General features: G+C 37.5%; 1 protein-coding gene across 1 annotated transcript in view; it reads left to right on the top strand.

The window, feature by feature from the left end:
• The first annotated feature begins 3,473 nt into the window (after positions 1 to 3,473).
• The window catches only part of erfl3 (Ets2 repressor factor like 3), a 54,262-nt gene continuing 37,521 nt past the window's right edge, over positions 3,474 to 20,214 (top strand). The window contains exon 1 of the mRNA XM_051864597.1: positions 3,474 to 4,088. Within this exon, the coding sequence (XP_051720557.1) occupies positions 4,067 to 4,088 (22 nt within the window). The 5' untranslated portion in view covers positions 3,474 to 4,066. The remainder of the gene's footprint in view (positions 4,089 to 20,214) is intronic.

The raw sequence follows: 20,214 nt of genomic DNA, 5'->3' as shown, positions 1-20,214 counted from the left end.
AACACATTATTAGCTGTTTGATAACGTAGTCAAGCAAAAGGCTAATCATATTAATTACCGCCATGTGTCTGACGTTGTAAAAAGCAATACCATTGTGCAGCGTTTACCTCAGTAAGTTGACCGAGTGGATCTCTGAACTTGTGCGAGTGAGGGGCGGGGCTAATTAGCATATTCATAGATCTGCTTATAATAAATTAAGCAAGGGTGTAGTTACATTCAAGCTATTTTAAGGCATAATGAAATTTTTTCAAAGGAAAAAAATGTTTAAACGTCATTTTGGTGATCAAAGATGAGTTTTGAGGGATAAAATTGACTACGAGGGGCTTTAACAGATACAACTTTTGATTTCAATAATGTATTAGTAAGTGTTAAAATTCTTTAGAATGATTATTTCATTGTTAGTTCATGTTAATTAATGTTAACAAATTGAACCTTATTTTAGTGTTAGCATTAGCATGAAGAATAATGTTTACACTGAGGTGGAAACAGCTTACATTACAGTAGCACAAATATACATTAGAGTCGGTGAATCTAAGCTTCTGACTAGTGCTGCAAGTTCTGTCACTCCAGCTTTTTCCATGTTTGTGTGCCGGTAGAATTTGTAAGAGTGCTGTTGTAATACCTGAACATAAACACAACTGTGGAGGTGAAGGCAAGTTATGTGTCGATACATAAACACATAACGTATGAGAACAAAAAGAGTAAGGAAGCTTTCTGAGAAACTGATAACCTTGAGTTTACTGTGACAGACTTGATACAAAGTGAGTGGAAGAGAATCAGGAGAGCGGAGGATGTGGACAAGGAGAAGGTTGATGGTGCTAAACAATGGTGTGGATGAATAATACAGAAGTGAAGGAAACCGTACAAGGATGAATAGGATGAATCAGACAGCAGAATGTATTGTGCTTTGGCAGAGAGATAGTGAGTGTAAAATAGTGATAGCAAAAAAAGTTTTAGCAGAACGAGAAAGATTTTGTTTGTTTTTGAGTTTCTTCCCAATCAATGATATGTGCATCAATCCTTCATCTTTTTTTTTTAAACTCCCTTCAACTCACCAATCCCATTGAAGACATTTCAGCACACTGGGAAGCAGAGATAAACATAGGTGAAGAGAGAAGTAGAAGAGAGTGTGAGAGTGAGGAAATGAAACAAAGATGGAGAAATTGTGTGTAAATACAATAGTAGACTATTTATTGTCTCTATGGTCAAAGGAAATTGCCCATCCCAGTAGCTGCTCTTGTTTTCTTTCCTGGGGGAAAGGGTAGTCTCTGACAGATGTGACAGCACTGGATATTTCCAAAACACACACACACAGTTCACACGGGCAGCAGCAGCATTATAGAGCTGAGATGCTTATCTGTGGTACGTCTGTTTCCTGTGACCAGAAATGCCTGCTGACACTCTACAGCCTGACTATAGCACAAATAACAACAAGCACAATCATGAGAACCACTACTACAACACACGTAACAGCTCACAGCACAATAACAACGGTTTCCTCTCAAAGGAAAGGACAACTGATCAGGTTAAAGCCCATAAAACACAGGCCATCCTGTCAGTCTTGTCTTTTTTGATGAAATTTGATGAATTACTAAAAAACCAAACAAAATAAAAGCATGCATTTAGAAGTGCGTTATTCTCACAGATATTTTATGTTGCGCTGGCTGATATGACAGTCATCTTGGATTTATAGTGACGCCTAGTGGAAAGAATGCAGAATCACGAAAAGCAACATTATTAAGGATTATTCACAATCAGTCATTATTAATGAATTCCGTAAAAAAATAAGCAGAATATGACTGGTCATCTATAGGTCATCTCTCTCTCTATCTATATATATCAAAATATTTTTTTTTTTTCTCAAAAATGACTATTTCATTGGGATAAAAACCTTTTTAAAGATGGATAATATAACGAAGTGCAACTTTAAAGATATTTTGTGCCAACCTACTCGGTCCCCTGTTTTCTAGCAGTAGGATGTGCTGATCTAGAACAGGAGACATGCTACACTGCTCATGAGAGACACCACATTTACTCAAAAACTCTTCATGAGAGAGGGAAGGGGGTCCTTTTATGGTTCAGGTGCTCAGCTTTAACACAGGATGTATATGCTTGAGCAGATGGATCACATTCAAATCATACAGGAAACAAACATCCACACGCATACACACTTTCTCACACTGGCAGTGCCACTACAGTATTTGCATTCTCTCTCGCACTCATGCACGTGCCAACAGAATCCAGTGGATTGTGGTCATTAGGCCATACAATTCTGTTTTACTGGTAATCTTCATGTAATTATTGAAAAGAGAATAGAGGGAGAAAATGAGCAAAGTCATGTTATGTGTTTCTGATTGAATATTTAATACTTCGCATCTTCCCATATAGATATGAGGAAGGTTCAACTCAGAGCCTGGATGAAATTTCATGAATTAATTCTGAAAATGTTTAAGGCTCATTACCTGGATCTATTAAGTTGTTAAAAATATATATACATTCACATGTTATATACTATATTTTCTAAATATTAACAGAAAATTACTTGAATACAGTTAAAATTAAGTTAGTTTTTTTTTGCAATCTTGTTTTTTAAAAAGGAAAAAAAAAAAAAAGGTTTTTAAAATATTTTGCGCGTCAAATCAAAGTCTGTGGCGAGAAGAGAATCCCTCATGACTCTGTGTCAAGATCTTTTATATATATATATTTTATATATTTACCCCCATCGATAAAACACAGGCCATCCTGTCAATCTTGCCTTTTTTGACGAAATCATTTGTGAATTACTAAAAAAACAAAAACAAAACATGCATCTAGAACTGCCTTATTCTCACAAATATTTGATGTTGTGCTGGCTGTTGAAAATTTGAAATTATTATTATTTTATGAAAAAAAAATTCAATTTTCAAATGTAGAAATAACCCTATAATAAAACGTCTTTATGTTCATAAGTCAAAATGTATGCTATTCATTAAATTATATTCTATAAAAATATATTTGTTACCTTGAATACATCCTTATTTGTCCTTGACCTGTACACGTATAAAACATTTCCACTATATACGCCTATATGATGATACATAATATTTGACATTTTGTTTTGATAGAAAATATTTGAGTGGCCCTTAGAGTTCAGTCTTTGATCTTGCGGGGTAAATTCCGGAAATCATTATTCACTGCACTATTACCTCTCGATGGGGGAAGACAATTATCATTAAATGAAAGAGAAAGAGGTCTAATTAACTCGAAAAACACTTGTTGCTGACGTTCACGCGGGCGATGACGCTGAATCTCAAGTTCTCTGCAGCTCGTGGGACGCGGATGTGATGTCATCACGGACAGTGGCTATGGCGGTCTCCATAACGACGCCTCGTGCTGCAGTGACGCCAGCCCCGCTCGTGGTGAGGGGGCGTGACTCAGCCAATGCCCGGGCCCCCCCGCCCCATTCCCCTCCTTCCCCCGACCGTGTGGGCGGCCCCGTGCGGCAGCAGCGAGCGAAACACGACACCCGAGAGAGAAAGAGAGAGAGAGAAATGGGGGGGAGGAGACAGCGAGTAGTTTCAGACTAGGGAGAGTGGAGGAAGGAAAAAAAAGTCGGTGTGAAAGAGAGAATGGGAAACTGACTGATATACTGCGAATGGCGAGCCTCGGGAGAGCAGATGACAAACTAACACAAGGATAAAATGTTGCGAAAATCATCAACTGGGCACAAGAGCGCGCATATGTAACAGAGAGACGCTGAGTGCTGCTTTTCTGCCGTGTTGGGATTGTATCGATCGCTCCCGGGACAGACGGGAAAGCGCTGTTTCGGAACTCCTTTGCACCCCGTCCCGTCGCGCCAGTGGAAGTAGTACTGAGCCGCTTTCCAAACTCAGCGCTGTCGGTCGGGGGGTTTGGAGGAATCGTGTGAAGAGGCCAGACATAGTACAGCGGGAGCAACAAGAGTGCTGAACATTGGACAAAAGTTTGGCCTTTTGGAGCCGGGGGAGCGGGAGAGGCCGAGTCTCGCCACTGCTGAGCTGACAACTTAACCCAGCTTGCTGTGTGTTGGGGGCAGATAACTTTCACCATGAAAACCCCGGGGGACTCGGGTAAGTTACCCAGGCATTCATTATCAAGTGTTGCCACAACTTCTTTGACTTGTGAGTTTGTTGAACCAAAAGTAAGGATTTTACAACACTTCAGTCAAATCAGATTTATATATCATTAAATGTCAAAACTGATATTAGTTTGACAACTGACTTTTACTTTTAGAAAAGTTGACAGTGTTTTCCAGGGCTTATTACTCTGACATACCAACTGATTTACCACTCTGATATGTTTTGTTTGGTTTCTATTTTTACATTATCAGGTTCATCTCGTTCAACTTGAATGGCAGTTTTCACTAATAAATAATGCGGTTAATTGTTCATTCATTTAAATAACCTCAAGTGTTGCAGTAGTATAGTCTACTCTAGACAAGTAGTCCAGCTCGGTGTGTCCATTCTAGTACTTCTAATGTTAACAAGTTCTCAAGTTTGCGCTTTTACTTTAAATAGTTACTTACATTCAAACCGCTTCATTACAGTTTCTTCCAGTCATGTCAGCGAAAATCGCTCTAAACCTGTTGAATCGCTACTACTTCATAACAGCACCTTGTAACTTTATCGTTAGTGGAAATATGTCGACATCGATGTTGTGAATCTCCGGCAAAATGTTAAAGAGTTTTTTTTTCCCCCCTAAAACGTTCTTCATTGCACTCTGCGCGTGCCAGCTGTGTGCAGCTCAAGCGCGAGCTTTGAACCAGTAGCATGGCACATTCAAAATGGAAGCTCCGCTTTCTCACCGGGGCATTTAATAAACGTTTTCATTACTTTTTTTTTTTTTATAACTAGACCACTTTACAGTCGGCCCAGCTTCTAGGTATTTTTAATATAGGCGTTTAAGCTTGTAAAGTGCAGTGAAGCCTAATAATACAGAGCTGCGCACTAATTTCCCTTTTGGTGTTGGATCGCCTACTTTTATGATGAACGCTTTCAAGTAGTTTGAATTCACTTTAATCACTGTTAGCATACTTGCCGCAAGTATTCATTTTGTAACATGTATCCACTTGTCCAGTATGCACTTGTGAAGTTGTTACTGTCCCGCCAACTACAGGAAGTTTCAGTAGCCGTGTTCAGGAGGCCTATTGTGGCATGTTTGGGAATCCATGTTGAGTCTCTCTCTCTCTCTCTCTCTCTCTCTCTCTCAATCACAATCAATTCTCTCACATCACGATTTTCTCAGCGGCCGTACCCCGCCACCCACGTTGCTCTAAGTTTAACGGACTTTTAACTATTACATTGCATCAACACTCGAGCGCGCGACGTCAAAACAAAAGTGTGTGTGCGTAATGCGTTGTAGTTTTGTCTCGCGCTGCAGACTGGGCTTTATGAAGTTCGTCGTGCTCTGCGTGAAGTCTGAGCATGTCATGGTCACTTTCACTTTTACAAACTCAGTCGTCCCCTCCCTTATAAGTTAAGCTTGTTGTTTTCCCCTTAACCTCATTTTTTTTTGTATTATGCAGTGTTTTAAATAGCAAATACCTTTGTGTATAATCTTTTCATTTAGAGAATGACGGTGATATCATTGCAAAATACAAATGATTATATTTGAAATCCCTCTAGTCTAAAGCCAAACTTGAATTTACCTTCATTTTCAGTTTGTGAGTTTAAAAGCCAGGGTTAGCTAAAGCAATTTCTTTTATAATATCAATAATTTAATAATACTTTTTATTTCTAAGACTGCTCACCTGTATGTGCATTGAAACTCCCTATAGTGCTAGCCTTTGCCAGGCATTTACTTAAATAGCCTGTAAATAGTGCTGATTCGCCCAGAATGTGTCCCACAAGCCTGCAAGGATCATTCCTTTAAATTAATTTCAAGTAAATTTATTTGGGAAGGGCCTGAAAGAAACACATTACCTCATAATTCCATTATTTACACTCTAATACCAATGTCAACACTTTTGAAAACCATGTTTCACTTTCAGCTGTGATTTGTTTAGACAACATGATCCAAACTTATCCTTATATGGAGTGCATTTTTGACTAAGCAAGGTGTGTAAAATAAAATTTTTATGAAGGTTTAATGGTGACCATTTGACCTGCTCTAATAGACCTAAATCGTGTCACACATCTTAAATCCACAGACAATGTGGATTTGTATGTTGACTTTATGAAGCTGAACATCACGAATGAGATGCAGAGACGGGATCAATGTTGCTTTAAGTCAGGTGGCAATAACTACTACAAGTACCTTGTGGTTTTATCAGACTATGGCTGTGCAGGCCACATTCTGACCTCGATAGTTACGAGGTGAGCTCAGCTGCTGAGTATGCAAGAGAGCGAACGAGCAAGTGAGTGAGACGAAGATACAGTACTGAGTATAGGATGTGGTTTCCAAGTGCTTCATTCTCTATCAGATTTTAGTATCTCTTCAGTCTGTGTTCTTACCTGCAAACACCCACAGCGGTATAAATTCGTAGCGCATTTCGGTGAGAGAGCATTTTCTCTGAAAGCCGTGGTTTGTTATGAGAACAGGAGGTGATAGCAGCGTCAGTATGGTGTGCATCCTGATAAAAGTCATGTGTGTGTCTGTCAGTCCTTAACACTGACACTATCAACAGCATCAAATAGCTCTCGCCACATGAATCATATTAGATAAGAGACACCTCTCTTATCAGTTCCTCACTCTCTGACTGCCACTTTGCATGAATTCAGAGAATGATGCGCTCCTCTTCAGGCTTTCTTCTTTTCCAGGTGGTGTGTGTCTGCACAAACAGGCAGTAGCTGACCCTGGCTGATTTCATTTCCTCTGTGACATCTGAAAGTGTCTGTGGTTCAACTATGGTCTACCCATCAGGCCTCAGTGTGTATTTAGTACAGCATTATCCTGAATGGCTAACCCTTGTAATTCGTGCACTGTCTCATGAGATGGTCGCTAGTGAAGAGTCAGTGGTTAAGATTGCAGCTTTAATTTGTAATATTGCCTTGTTATTTCCCATAGAGATAAGCGCTACTCATCAGTATCAGAAATATATATTCAATAAGTTTATTACCTTTGAGGTCATATACTCTGTGGCTTCCTTGTCAAAAAGCCTACTTTTAAGTTTACTTTAATCAATTAATTAAAATAAATTCTCAGTCTGAATAATTACATAAGCTGTTAACCATTAAAATAAATTAACATCAACTCATATAATATGTGATAATATAACCAGTGCTAGAATAAAATATAAGAACTATATCAGCCTTGCAGATTGTCTGCCCAATTGCTAGTGTGATATTGCTTTTATGCAACAGTTCAGTAAACAAGAAGTTAATAAATTTAGACAGTATTGCCAGTTACTTTATTATTTTTTGTTTAACACCGTGTTTACACCAGACGCGACTTTTTTCGCGTTGCATCGCGCCGCATCCAGTGACGACAATGACACTGATTTATAATGGGTTCTATTGTCTTTTGATGCGTCGCGTTGCGCCGCTCACGTCTGGTGTAGACACGGTGTAACAGTAATGGTGTTTTGTTTTTGTTTGAATCACTGTTTTAAACAAATTGGTTGAGTGAATAATTCAATGACTCATTTAAAAATTAAGTCCCTTGTTTTGTTCCTGAGTGAATCAGTGTTGTTGAATGAATTGGTTGAGTGAATGATTCAATGTTTATATCGAACCCTGGCTCAGTTTTCAGTTAGGGCTGTGACAATAAATCGATGCTTCTCAATTCGTGGATCGATTCTGAGATTTTCCGAATGCATCGCGATTCTCTCTCGAATTGATTCTGAGCGTAGTTTTTTAACAGCAGATAGTGCTCTAGGCTAGTTTTTAACCTCACGTTCAAACGCTCATGAAGATGTGTGTTCGGCTGAGTACTTGCACCTCAGAATGCTATTATGACACGAGATTAATGTAAACAGCCCACTGCAAATTCCCTTGTTATTCGCTTCACTCTTTTCAAACTTTGCGATGCATTCGGAAAATATCTGAATCAATCCAGAATCATTTCTTGCTTCGCGATGCATCGATTTTATTTTTCCAGACCTAATTTCAGTGTGTTTTGCTTTATTTTATTTAACATGTTTAACATGTTTTTGTGAGTGTGCCATTGTCATGCTCACTGTTAGCCGGTTTCCATGTAGTTGTAATAGATTGTTAATTTGGAATAATTAGCAGCCTTTTATCGCTCGTTCACATTGTCACACAGGAGACCATGTGCTCTATTTTAGTCAGTGTTATGCAGCCGCCTCAGTTGTTCAGGTCTCTCTGGAACCAGTTCAACATCAGCAGGCACCTCTCTGTGTTTACATGCTTAAGTATCCTGTTCGGCAGCATGTGCGTGTGTTTGTTCGAGACATTCAGCAAGTGAGCATGTTTTGTATTTTCCGCACTGCCTAGTTTCCCATCAGGCTCATCAAACGGTTGCTCCGCCGTGCTATTTCTATGAACACAAATGGAATGCCTGTAAATGTCACACACATTGACAGGATTTTTAGTTGACATTGATGTGTGAGACTGTATTAAACACTGCTGCGATACAGTATGTCCTTTTTTTTTCTTACACTGCTCACCTTGGGAGTACTTGTACCTTGATTTGGGAGCATTGGGAATAAATGTTTCACTGGAAGTGTACGGATGGTGTATTTCTAGGGATGAATGAGGTCCTCAGGGGTTGAATAGTATTTTGTTTGTTTTTACCCCTGGAGAACAATAATGGTGTGTCCACCAACAGGGGAGCACAGTGGTTTGTGTGTGTTTGCCATGTCAGTGGGTTACGGGGGCAGCGCAGAATACGAGCGAGAGCGTCCATGTGTTGGAGTCATTTATGGACTGACAGCAGCACAGAGGCCCCTGTGTATGACCGGGGGGAGGGGGGAACATGTGTGTGTGTGTATGACCCTGACCTCATGACCTTCCATAGCTGCACCCCTAACCCTGCATTCCAGAACACGCCCCTGCCCCTGTTGGTCACATGCCATGCAGCCAATGGCATGAGGCCCTGATGCCATCTCTTCAACCACATATGAGACTCTAGAATAGCGTATGAACCACGTCAGCCTGGTTTCATTTCCTTATCTAATTTCCTAAATTCTTCTGTGTAATTCCCCATTTCTTCAGATCAGAAGTACTACAGATTTACAATATTTGATTAAGGTTCCGGTTCGCTCTAGTTAGTAAGGTCAAATGTCACCGCTCTCACTTTCCTTCCCTTCTGTTCTTCCTCTTTAAGCATCAGGAGACTGTCAATCATACAAAGCAAATATGAGTTTTGTACGTTCTCTCTTCATACCCAGTTTTCTAGAACGCAAGATCAAGTTGATGATTAAAGTGCTGTGCAGAAAGAATAGTTTAACCGATGCTCTATTATGTGGTTGGATATTTGCATGTCTTTCACAATAGCATACCTCACATTTCCGAAGAGCCTTCAGTAGGATGTTTATTAACATGACAAACCACTGAAGATGAACTTAGAGGCCTGTATGAAAGCATTTGAAGTTGTCGCAGTGCTAATTTTTGGGTTTATTCCCATCAGTGCCTTTTGGTTTCCATTCAAGCACAAACCAATTGATCATTTTTCTACTTAAATTTTTATTATTTTCTCTAGACATATAGCACCGATTTAAAAAAAAAAAAAAAAAAAAAATCAACTGTATAGTGAGGCAAGTTTTATTCGAACATGACAGCGGTGAATCACCCACAGTAAAACTGAATTTGAGAAAAATACACATAATATTATAATATTATTTCACATACTTTAAACAAATGTGTATGGCCTTTTTTATGTACCTTAACTTTATTTTATTTTTTCATGGTTTTAGTCTGGACTCCTAAACAGTTATGATGGCTGATCTTACTGTATATTCTGTAAACAAATATGTGGTATTTTTTCTACAAGACATATACTTGTTTTTGTTAACATTTTTTGTAGTAAAATAAAGCCTTTGACTAGGTGTACATTTTTTATGCGTTTACTTTTTTAACACCTTCATCTCTACTAACATTTTATTTTTAGCATATCATACTTAAAGAAATTGTTTTTGACTGATGGTGGCAATGTCCATCTAATCTCATAAACATGTTTACTTTTTTTTTTTTTTATATCACAACAAATGATTTTGCATTATATCAGTGGTGAGGATGTTGAATTATTGTTAATTGTTTATGCCATTCTGGATATCTAAGAATGGATGTCATGCCAATCAAACACTTGAGATGGCATTAAAATATTTTTCTTAATTGATAAATTTAGCAAAACACTGATTCACGAACTTAAAACAGAGTAATTGCACTTGGTTTAAGGGGTTTACAGGACACCGTTTTCAACTAAAAACGAAAACTTTTTATTCGTTTTGGACGTTCATTTATACAACAACGGCGTTTTGGTGTCCTGAAAACGCAAACTTTTGAAAACGGGTTTCAAATTGGAAGTTTTTGAAAACAATACAGTTATCATCTCCGTGTAAACTGCAAAAACGCGAATTTGTGAGTGTGAAAACGGTGACGTATTGCACATGCGTATTACGTGTTTAGTCTATCCACCTTATTTTTCAACGCAGAAATAAGGTGTTTTCTGTGAATGTGCGAGACTTCCTATTTATTAGCCGCTATAGGGAAATAACGAGAAGAATATACAAGTGAAGTAAACTGTAAAAATAAGGTGGATAAGCATGCACGAGGTGAGTGCTCTGTAAAAGAATGCGTATATGCGCAGGTGCGTAGTCTTTCTTTACAAAGTGACATTTGTTAACTAGTCTGGCATGTGTAATACAGCGTTTTTAGCCGTTTGCACAGATACGTGTGAACAGTGATAGTTTTGAAAACGTCATCTGTACAAAGAAAACATGTAAACAGTTAATGTTGTCGTGTAAACATACTCTTAGTTATCCTGTCACTTTACATTTCTGTATTCAGTTTCTTAGTTGAACTACTCTGAAAAATCTGCTTTAAACATCTAAACACTCACTATCAGTCCCTACTTTGGCTGTATACCTCTGGGATCAACAGAAAAATAGTAGCTATAATAATAGCTAGCCTAAGAAGGACAATTCATTCAAAAACTAGAAGTATAAAATACTTTTTAATTAATAATTTTTTATAAAATTCTGTGTCTGTGAATGTTAATGTGTTTTATTGAGATGCTAAAGGTTAAGTGACCTTTTCTGTTTATTTTAAACACCTTTTTCAGGCCACTGTTTACACTTCATACTGCAGCTTTCCATTACACTTTCAGAGAAAACCTCCATTAGCCTTTTATTAGACTTGCACGTAATTGCACTGTGCAAAGCGAGTTTGGACATCTGTTTTCACTCATTTAGGACGCTGCAGAAGAGACGTTTTCCTGTACACTACATATAGTGAGCCTAGTTTATTGATTTTAAATAATGGACAAAGTGTTGATATTGATGGACGTGCCATTGACAACCGATAATGGGGCAATCTTCTCATGGTTGAGCAAACACTCACTCTGTTAACGCTGACACACATGCTCTCACACTGGTTTGTTTTGCAGAAAAAACGTGGACCTCCCACATTCCTGCTCAAAGCTTAAATCACTGCAGCCTGTGTGGCATTACTCATTCCAGGAAAAGCATTCTGCCAAACACACACTCATTTACTCAAGCACTAACTCTCACACATCGAATCACATTCTTGGAAAAGCTCGATTCTTAAGGCATTTCTGAACACGGGTGCTTTTGAATACAGATAGCGTTCTACAGATGCGGTACACACACACACACACACACACACACACACACACACACACACACACACACACACACACACAAATGTTTAACTTTTAGGTCATGTCAGTCTTTTAACATGATTTGAAATCTTTTTCTCAGTAAGATTAAAGCTTCAACTATGTTTGTGGACTATGCTTCCCTCTGTCACGTTGTACTTAGTTGTTTTCCCAAGACTTTTTGTGCCGCTCATTAGTGCTAAGCTGCTGTTGGATTGTGTATTTTGGGTCCAGACTGTCATCAGGAGCTTCTGCGCTTGAACCTGATGAAATTCAGCCTGCTGTGGAAGAATGTGTGTGTGTGTGTGTGTGAGAGTGTGTGTGTTTGGAGAGAGAAATGTAATACAGGTAGTTTACAGAGGCTGTATTGTCATGAGCATGACTCAGTGTAACACCTGCATTGTGCGTGTGTGTGTGTTTTTCTGAGTGCTGCATCCAGTGATGTTAAGACGTTAACTGATGTTAAGTGCTGATCATAAGCTCTTCAGATAAGATTAGCAGTGTTTTGCTCTATATATGTGAGTCTGTTTCCTTTTCCTCTGTTCTCCACCTTTGACTCACTCACCGTGAATCCCTTGGGTGACTGTTAAAACATGTTGGACTTTTTTGTGTTGTGATGTTACAAGGTGTGAGTAGGTCTGGTTTTTCCTACATTGTGTGGCCCAGTATTAATAAAAATGTAAAAATAGGGAAATAGTATGCATTTTTAATATATATTTATCAGTGTGTGTAATGTGTGTGTGTGTGTGTGTGTGTGTATGTATGTATGTATATATATATATATATATATATATATATATATAGTAGTTTATTCACTATAGTTTAAAAAAACGGTAATAAAATATGACAAGATCTCAGAGTTAAACTGTCAGAAAAAAATAATCTTAATTATGTCAGATAACACTTACGCAAAACATGGTCAGGTCAAAGTGTCTGAATAATTTTTGGTACCAAATTTTTTTTTTTTTTTTTACTGGTTTTACTGGTAGTCCACTGTATGAATAATGTTTGGGCATAATATGTCACAGTTTACTTTATTTTGTATCCTCATTTCAATAAATGAACTATAGTGTCCTGCACCCACTAGTAAAAATATATCAAAAATGTCTGAATCATTTTTGGTTTGACTGTGTATATATATATATATATATATATATTGTTTTAATTAACATTAAATGTTTAAATATTAATATTTTAATGTTTTTAATATTATAAATAAAAACTATAACAATACATATTAACTCATAATGAAAATAATAAATGGATGTCAATAGAAAGTCTTGACAGTGATAGAAAATGTAATAAAAAAGTAAAAATATTTAAAAAGTAAGCTAAATAATGTTTTATTTTTACATTTTAGAAATGCAAAAAGTTTCCTTTTAGCAGTAGCATTAGGGCTGGTTTTTAGTGATTAGCTTAATATAAAAACAATAGATGTCTGTGGTATGTCCTCATTTAGCTAGTTAGGTAAAAATAACCGTGTATGAGTTTGTAATAATGCTATTCAAATTCAAATCATAATGAAAGTCAGTGCGCACACACTTTTATTCATTATATACACACACTAAACCTGTGTGTGAGAGTGTGTGTTTGTGTGGTCAATTGCCGGGAATTCAAATGCTGTCTGGCGCCACTTTAACACCCCACCCCACCCCCTCTCCTCCGTACCCCGTTCCCTTTCCTTCTCTTCTGAGGAATGCAAGATCATGTTCTCTCTCTCTCTCTCTCTCTCTCTCTCTCTCTCTCTCTCTCTCTCTCTCTCTCTCTCTCTCTCTCTCTCTCTCTCTCTCTCCTTCTCTTCATGTGTTTAAACCTGTTCAAGAGCTTACTGGAGTTTGTTTTGAACTTTGAACCAGTTTGTCACCGGAATTTACGGCACTCACTTTCTAATTCATCAGTTAGGGTGTGTATGTGTTTAGTCAAGGGCTGGTCTGTGTGTGCGTAACGTATTGGATATGATCAGGCGAGTGTGTGCATGTGCACCTGTGCACTAAGTACTGTTAATCATATGAACGCCTGGATGGAAGACAGGTGGAAAATGTTTTCAGAGCTGCGAGGAGAGGATGTCCTACCCTCACGTGCCGCCCGCTTGTTGTGTAGTGTTTGAGTTGTGATATTCTGTTACACATTCACGGAAGGCTGACTGGATTTCAACCCAACACGCCTTCTGTATGACTATATTAAAGGACATAACTGTGCAGATACAAGCTGCCATTTGGTCTGAATGTGAAACACTACAATTTTAAAAAAAAATATTATTCTACAAATATTTAGGCATAGATAATATCATTAGCTCAGTATTAAACAATGTGTCAACATTTAGCTATACTTTGGGGTTGAAATTGCTGAAAAAGTTTGGTTTGAATCTGAAACATTCCAAAGGTTCAGTGTTTTTTTTTTTTGTTGTTGTTGTTTTTTTTGTTTTTTGTTTGTTTGTTTGTTTGTTTGTTTGTTTTTAAGCTAAAGTGTGTAATTTGTGCTACACCATCAGAATATCAAAAGTAATAAAATTAATATTTAATTTTTATAAAATTATATTTAAGCATAGAAAAGATTATTAATTCAGTATAAAATAACAGATGTCAACATTTAAATATAATTTAGGGACAGAATTACTGAAAAAGTTAGTACAAGTTGTCATTGATTTCATCGCAAATTTTAAGTTTCGTTTTAAGAATTTTTTTTTCAGTATGTAATTTATGCATCACTAGAAAAACGGAATATCAAAAACACTTAATAATTAATGTTCTTTTTTTTTTAAAAATGTAGACAGAAAATAGAGATACACAGGTCGACTCATCATAAATTGGGTTTTTTGTTTTATTTTGGCCGATCTCTATTCTGGAAATTGCATTACAATTGTTTCCCGAAATGTCATTTGTGTGGAAACATTACAAGTCTGTAAACAGGACGGGACACCCTGAAGACTGCAGCTCACTGTTCGTGATGACCGAAATATTGGAAGAAAAATATAAATATTGAATTGGGATTAGGGGTTTATATGAATGTATCTCTAAAGGGAAGTGACTGTCTTCAGAAAAGTTTCGATGACATTATCTTTTTCCTCTTTTCTTCCTCTCTATAATGCCAGTTTATAAGCGCAGGGCTGATTTGTACAGCGGTAACCGAGCAAATGCTAAATTGCCGTTGTTCTATAAGCGCCACTTACTGTCGGAGAGTGAATTAGCATTTTCGTTCAGTCTGTCTGCTGTTTTTGTTTTATGCAAGTGTGTCATATGTGGCACAAATCTAAAGTCAGACCATTCAGTTTTTGCTTTAAATTTTGAAATTATACAATCTAATTTAAACAACTGCTCATGCTACATGTTTGTAGTATCTTTGTTTGTATCATGATTAAATTCAGTGTTTTTCTCTAATTTCAAATGGCTACAGATATTTTTTTTGTTAAAGGCCAGTTTGGGCTGTTATGTAAGCAATAAGGTACGAGAGGCTGTGCTGTATCGTGAATAAGTCACGGCTGAAGGGCATTGTTAGCCATGACTTATTCACGATACAGCACTAGCCTCGAGTACCTTATTGCTTTTATAAAACGATTACCACACAATACAAATATTAAAGCCAAAAATATGTATTAGTGCAACTTTCATGAAGTAAACTTTCACCAAAAGCCTTCCTTCCGCCGGAAAAATAGTCCCTGACCGTGAACAGCAACAGACGTTGCATTATAACGCCATTAGATGGCGGCAAAGACTGTCTTTATGAGTGTCAGTCAGTAGTGAATACTTTTACATTGAAAAGACTGAATTGTTGTGAACACGGGACAAGATGCAACTGACAAATGCTTTGACTAGCGCTGTCAGTCACGGGAAAACCCCTTAACTGTTAAAAGGACAAGATAATACATGAGACATTTAAACAGATTTTTATTATGAACATATGGATTGACCTGAAGGAAAATTCTAAATCTGAATGCAGGTAATAAACTCGCTCAATCGATCTCTTTCTCACAATACTCTTCTACATAATACAGTAAGCTTCAATAAACAATATCAACTGAGAACAAACAGTTTATGTTGCTAAGAGTGGTTGCTAAGGGTGTTGTGTAGTGATTCACAGAACTGTTGGGTGAAGCGGTCATAGCCATGTTTTATCGTGAATAAAACACAGTTATTGACCAATCAGAATCAAGGACAGGAACTAACCGTTTTATAAAGAGCAAATAAACATCAAATAACTTTGCTTAAACAAAGAAAATAAATCGACAACCTGTATAGAATTGGCCAATTTATTTGTAAAAAAAAAAAAAAATGGAATCAGCAATGAAAAATCATGATTTGTGCATCCCTAGAAAATATCATTAACTGTAAATATTGTTAACTCATTTGTCTAAAACAGTGGATGTCAAGAGAAAGTCCTTAAAACAAATGGGTGCGTGTATGTGTCCGCTTTTAATTTAGCCATACTTTACATCCATCCTTTTTTTTTGTGTGTATTTTATGTGCCACTAAACCAAATACAATGGAAAGTATAATAATGACTCAAACATCCCTTCATCTATCTGGTCGAAAGACAGATAGTCCCTGTCCCCAGGCTCCCGCTATTGCTTGAGTCGTTGTTGCGTCGGGCTGGACCGAATGCTCAAACTAAGAGCACCGCAGATTTGCAGTCTTTTCAGGGAAATATTTCGAGTATTTTAACATTGAAAAAAATGACACTCTTCAGGTTTAAAGTGCCATTTGACATTCATTACACACCTCTGACACTTCCATAGTCAGAAGAGATGATATTGGTGCTTGACATGTACTCTGTATGTGTGTGTGTTCAGATGAGTTTTGTGTTTCATAGTGTGCTATGAAAGAATAGTGTGTGTGTGTGTGTGTGTGTGTGTGTGTGTGTGTGTTTTGGTGAGACTGAAAACCTTTTAAACCATCGATTACACCTCCATCCCTCCACTCCTCTTACACACACACACATAACCTCTCTGTCACTAATCCATGCTGGAATACCCCAGTGGCATCTCATCTTCCATCACTCTCTCTTTCTCTGTCTTTTCCCTCCATCCCTCTCCTGTTTTTAGGCCGGGTGTCGGTTGCACATGCTTGTAAGTATTTGAGTGACTTTTCGAGTCCGGTGGACTTTGTGCTGTGTCATCATCTCCAACTAAAGGCTGTAGCATTCAGAAAAACTCCATAAATTCCCACATCTCCGTTTCTGCGCTGGATGACGCGGCCTCTCTGCGTAATGCAAGAAAACAAACCATTCAAGCTTTTAACGCCCTTCTGCTCTCTCTTTCAATGTATATACATGGACGTGTAATGTCTTGTGTTGTTGAATAATGCATATCCGACTGGTCTGAGAGCTGCTGTATTTAGTCGACTCTCTGCATCAAATGTTAATGGCATGTTTGCCCGTCACACACACGTATCTTTGCTGGAAAGAAGTCAGGCGTCCATTAGCTCTATTATTAGTCTGTTCATTCATTGTTATATTCTCTCAGTTTCTTTCTGTGGCCAGTGTTTTAAAACATCACACGTCCTTTTTTGCACTTTCAAATGCTTATTTCTGTGGCTTTGGGTGATATTCTGGGCTGTAGATGACATCAGCTTTAAGCTTCTTGTGTGTGTTTGTGATCTCTGGCCAAAGTGCTTGCCTCATAATTGTTTTAACTGTACCATATTTAGCCTCAGACATGGTTTGGCTGATTATGCAATGCTCACACACGCATGTGGGCCAGGTTTTAAGGGACGCGCTCGATTTTTCTCTCTCTAAAGCAGTGTAAGGCAGTGCAGGGCAGCTCAGGGCTTGCCTGCATAACAGTGTGTGTTTGTTGTTTTAGGGGATTAGGGTTTATAACGGATCGGGGCAGAGACCGTGAGGCCCTCGGCACAGCAGCCACAGCTTTTAGCTTTAGCTTTCAGTCTGTCACAGGAACGGCTGCCCTGCCTCACACTGTTTTAGCACTTTGCAGCTGAAAGGTAGTGGCATGTAGCTTAAAGTGTATTGTATCTTTTCTGTTATGCTTCTTCTGCCCAAATTTAATAAGCAGAGACAGTTGTTCTGGTTCAACGTAGCAAGGTGAGGTGGAAGTTTGAGGTGGAGCTGTTTGTGAAAAGACACATCTTAAGATGTACACATTATACAAGCCCTTTTTAACAGTTATTTGTTTTATAAATATCTTTAATTTTTTTGGGGGTTGCACCACATGACATGTTACACTCTGAACAAATTTCATCTTGTCATAAAAAAATTGACAAATTGAAATATGACATTTTAAGACTTGTTGACCTTGCCATGGTGACACAGTCATGGACAAAAAATCTTCAAATATTATCAACATTTTACCAAAATTGCTTTACTGCTGTTCTGCCAAACTATGAACTCTATGTTTTAGGATAATTTAATAGATCTGAACAAAAACTCAGCATCATGTCATGTACAGATAGACAGGTTAATATGTATCTATTTATAATACACTACCAAAAGTTTGGGGACAGTAAGTTATTTTTTAAAGTTTTTTTTTTTTTTTTGTTTTTGAAGAAATTAATTTTATTCACCAAGGATGCATTAAACTGATGAAAAGATTTTACATAGTTACAAAAGATTTCTATTTCAAATAAATGCTGTTCTTTTGAACTTTCTGTTAATCAAAGAACCCTGAAAAAAATCACGGTTTCCATAAACGTATTAAGCAGCACAGCTGTTTTTAACTTTTATAATAAGAAAAAAATTTCTTGAGCAAATCAGCATATTAGAATGATTTCTGAAGGTCTCATCATAGGAATAAATTACATTTTAAAATATATTAAAATAGAGTTATTTTAATTATTTTAAATTGCAATAATATTTCACAATATTACTGTTTTACTGTATTTTGACCAAATAAATGTAGTGAGCATAAAAGACAACAAATGCTGTACGTGTAAATTATGATGTTTACTTTATTCTTATCTATAAATAAGAATAAACATTACAGTTAATTTACACAGTATGTACAGTGATCACAAAAAGTGCCTATCGCACATGTATTAAATGAAACCTAAACATTCGTGATTTAGCATTGTAGAAAATAGACACATCAACTGTAAATGTACAACATGTCTCTACCTTTGGCATTTAAGATAAGACCTGATAAAGTATTTTATTGATCACTTGTGGGAAATTGTGAAAGAAGGAAATCTCCCCACTGGGGGAATTGAATCAATGTACTAAACTAATGAGGACGATCTGAAAATATTATTCTAAGATTATTTCACAGACAACATAAAAACCAACTTGACTGAACAGCCATTTTGTGCTAATGTGTGGTAAGAGTTATTAGGTTTACCCTGGCCTGCTGCTCAGAGACTGTATGTTATTTCTGTGTTATCTCAGGGGCTCAGTTTGCAGCCGTGTTTGTGTTTCTGTGTATGTGTAACAATTCATAAAGTGATTGTAGAGTCCTCTGTAGCAGTTCGTTGAAGATGTCTGTGGTCTTTCAAGCATCTGTATGTTTGTAGTATTGGAGAATGCGTGTGTATATGTGTATGTCTATGTGGTGTGTGTGTGTTTGGATGACTCAGCAAGGTGTGTGTTCTGAGAAATGTGCACTTCCATTGTCTCTGCCACTGGTACTGTAACTCAATACCAGCTGCCTCAGTGTGTGTGTGTGTGTGTGTGTGTGTGTGTGTGTGTGAAGCTGTGTGGATAAAGCACTGTTAGGATAGATGTGTTTTGGATGGGATTCCCCTGGGTGGGGTACTGTCCTACTATTTTCCATCCTGTGTGTGTGTGTGTGTGTGTTAATGACTGCCAAGTGTGTGTAGATGTTTCAATACTTATACACTCACTGTATAATATGTGTATTGTTTATTCACTCATGTATATGGTTTAGTGACAATAAAGTGATTTGATTGGACAATTTAGCTTCTTATCTTTGCCCAGTGGGCAGTTTGTGTGTGTATACTCGTTTCCCCATTACATAATACTGTACACCAGTCCAGCAATAATCGAGTTAGAAATCTTTGTCTCTCCCTTGTTGTAGTGCTACCCTGGTCAGTAGGTTAGCAATGTGACTTATTTTATTTGATAATGACGATACCCAAATGTATGTAAACTTTGTTTACTTGGTTGTATTCTGCCAAAGTTGCAATAAAGTAGTCCCGTTTTTGTGACCTAATCTTTGACCTCACCATTGTAAACACTGATACACTACAGACAGACTGGTAGTGTTAAGAGCCACAAATAAATTCATGTTGCAGTTGATTTGCTTTAAAAAACACACACAGTTTGGTTGAGGGTCATTGATTTTGTCGAAAGTGAGTGTTACGTGTGTTTCAAGTGGAATCATGTTTAACGAGGCTGATGCTGTTACTATAGGAGTGAGTCCTTATGATGATGATGATGATTATGATGATGATGGTTGTTTTGATCATCTACTGCATCCCAGTAGCTGATGCTTGTTGCTGTGGTGAGACAGTGTGTGTTTGAGAGGAGTGAGTGAGCGTGGTTACATCATCAGTG

This window comes from Ctenopharyngodon idella, chromosome 16 (assembly GCF_019924925.1).
Source record: "Ctenopharyngodon idella isolate HZGC_01 chromosome 16, HZGC01, whole genome shotgun sequence".
Lineage (NCBI taxonomy): Eukaryota > Metazoa > Chordata > Actinopteri > Cypriniformes > Xenocyprididae > Ctenopharyngodon > Ctenopharyngodon idella.
The sequence above is the reverse complement of the archived record's forward strand: the minus strand, read 5'-3'. Positions and strand labels throughout refer to the sequence as shown.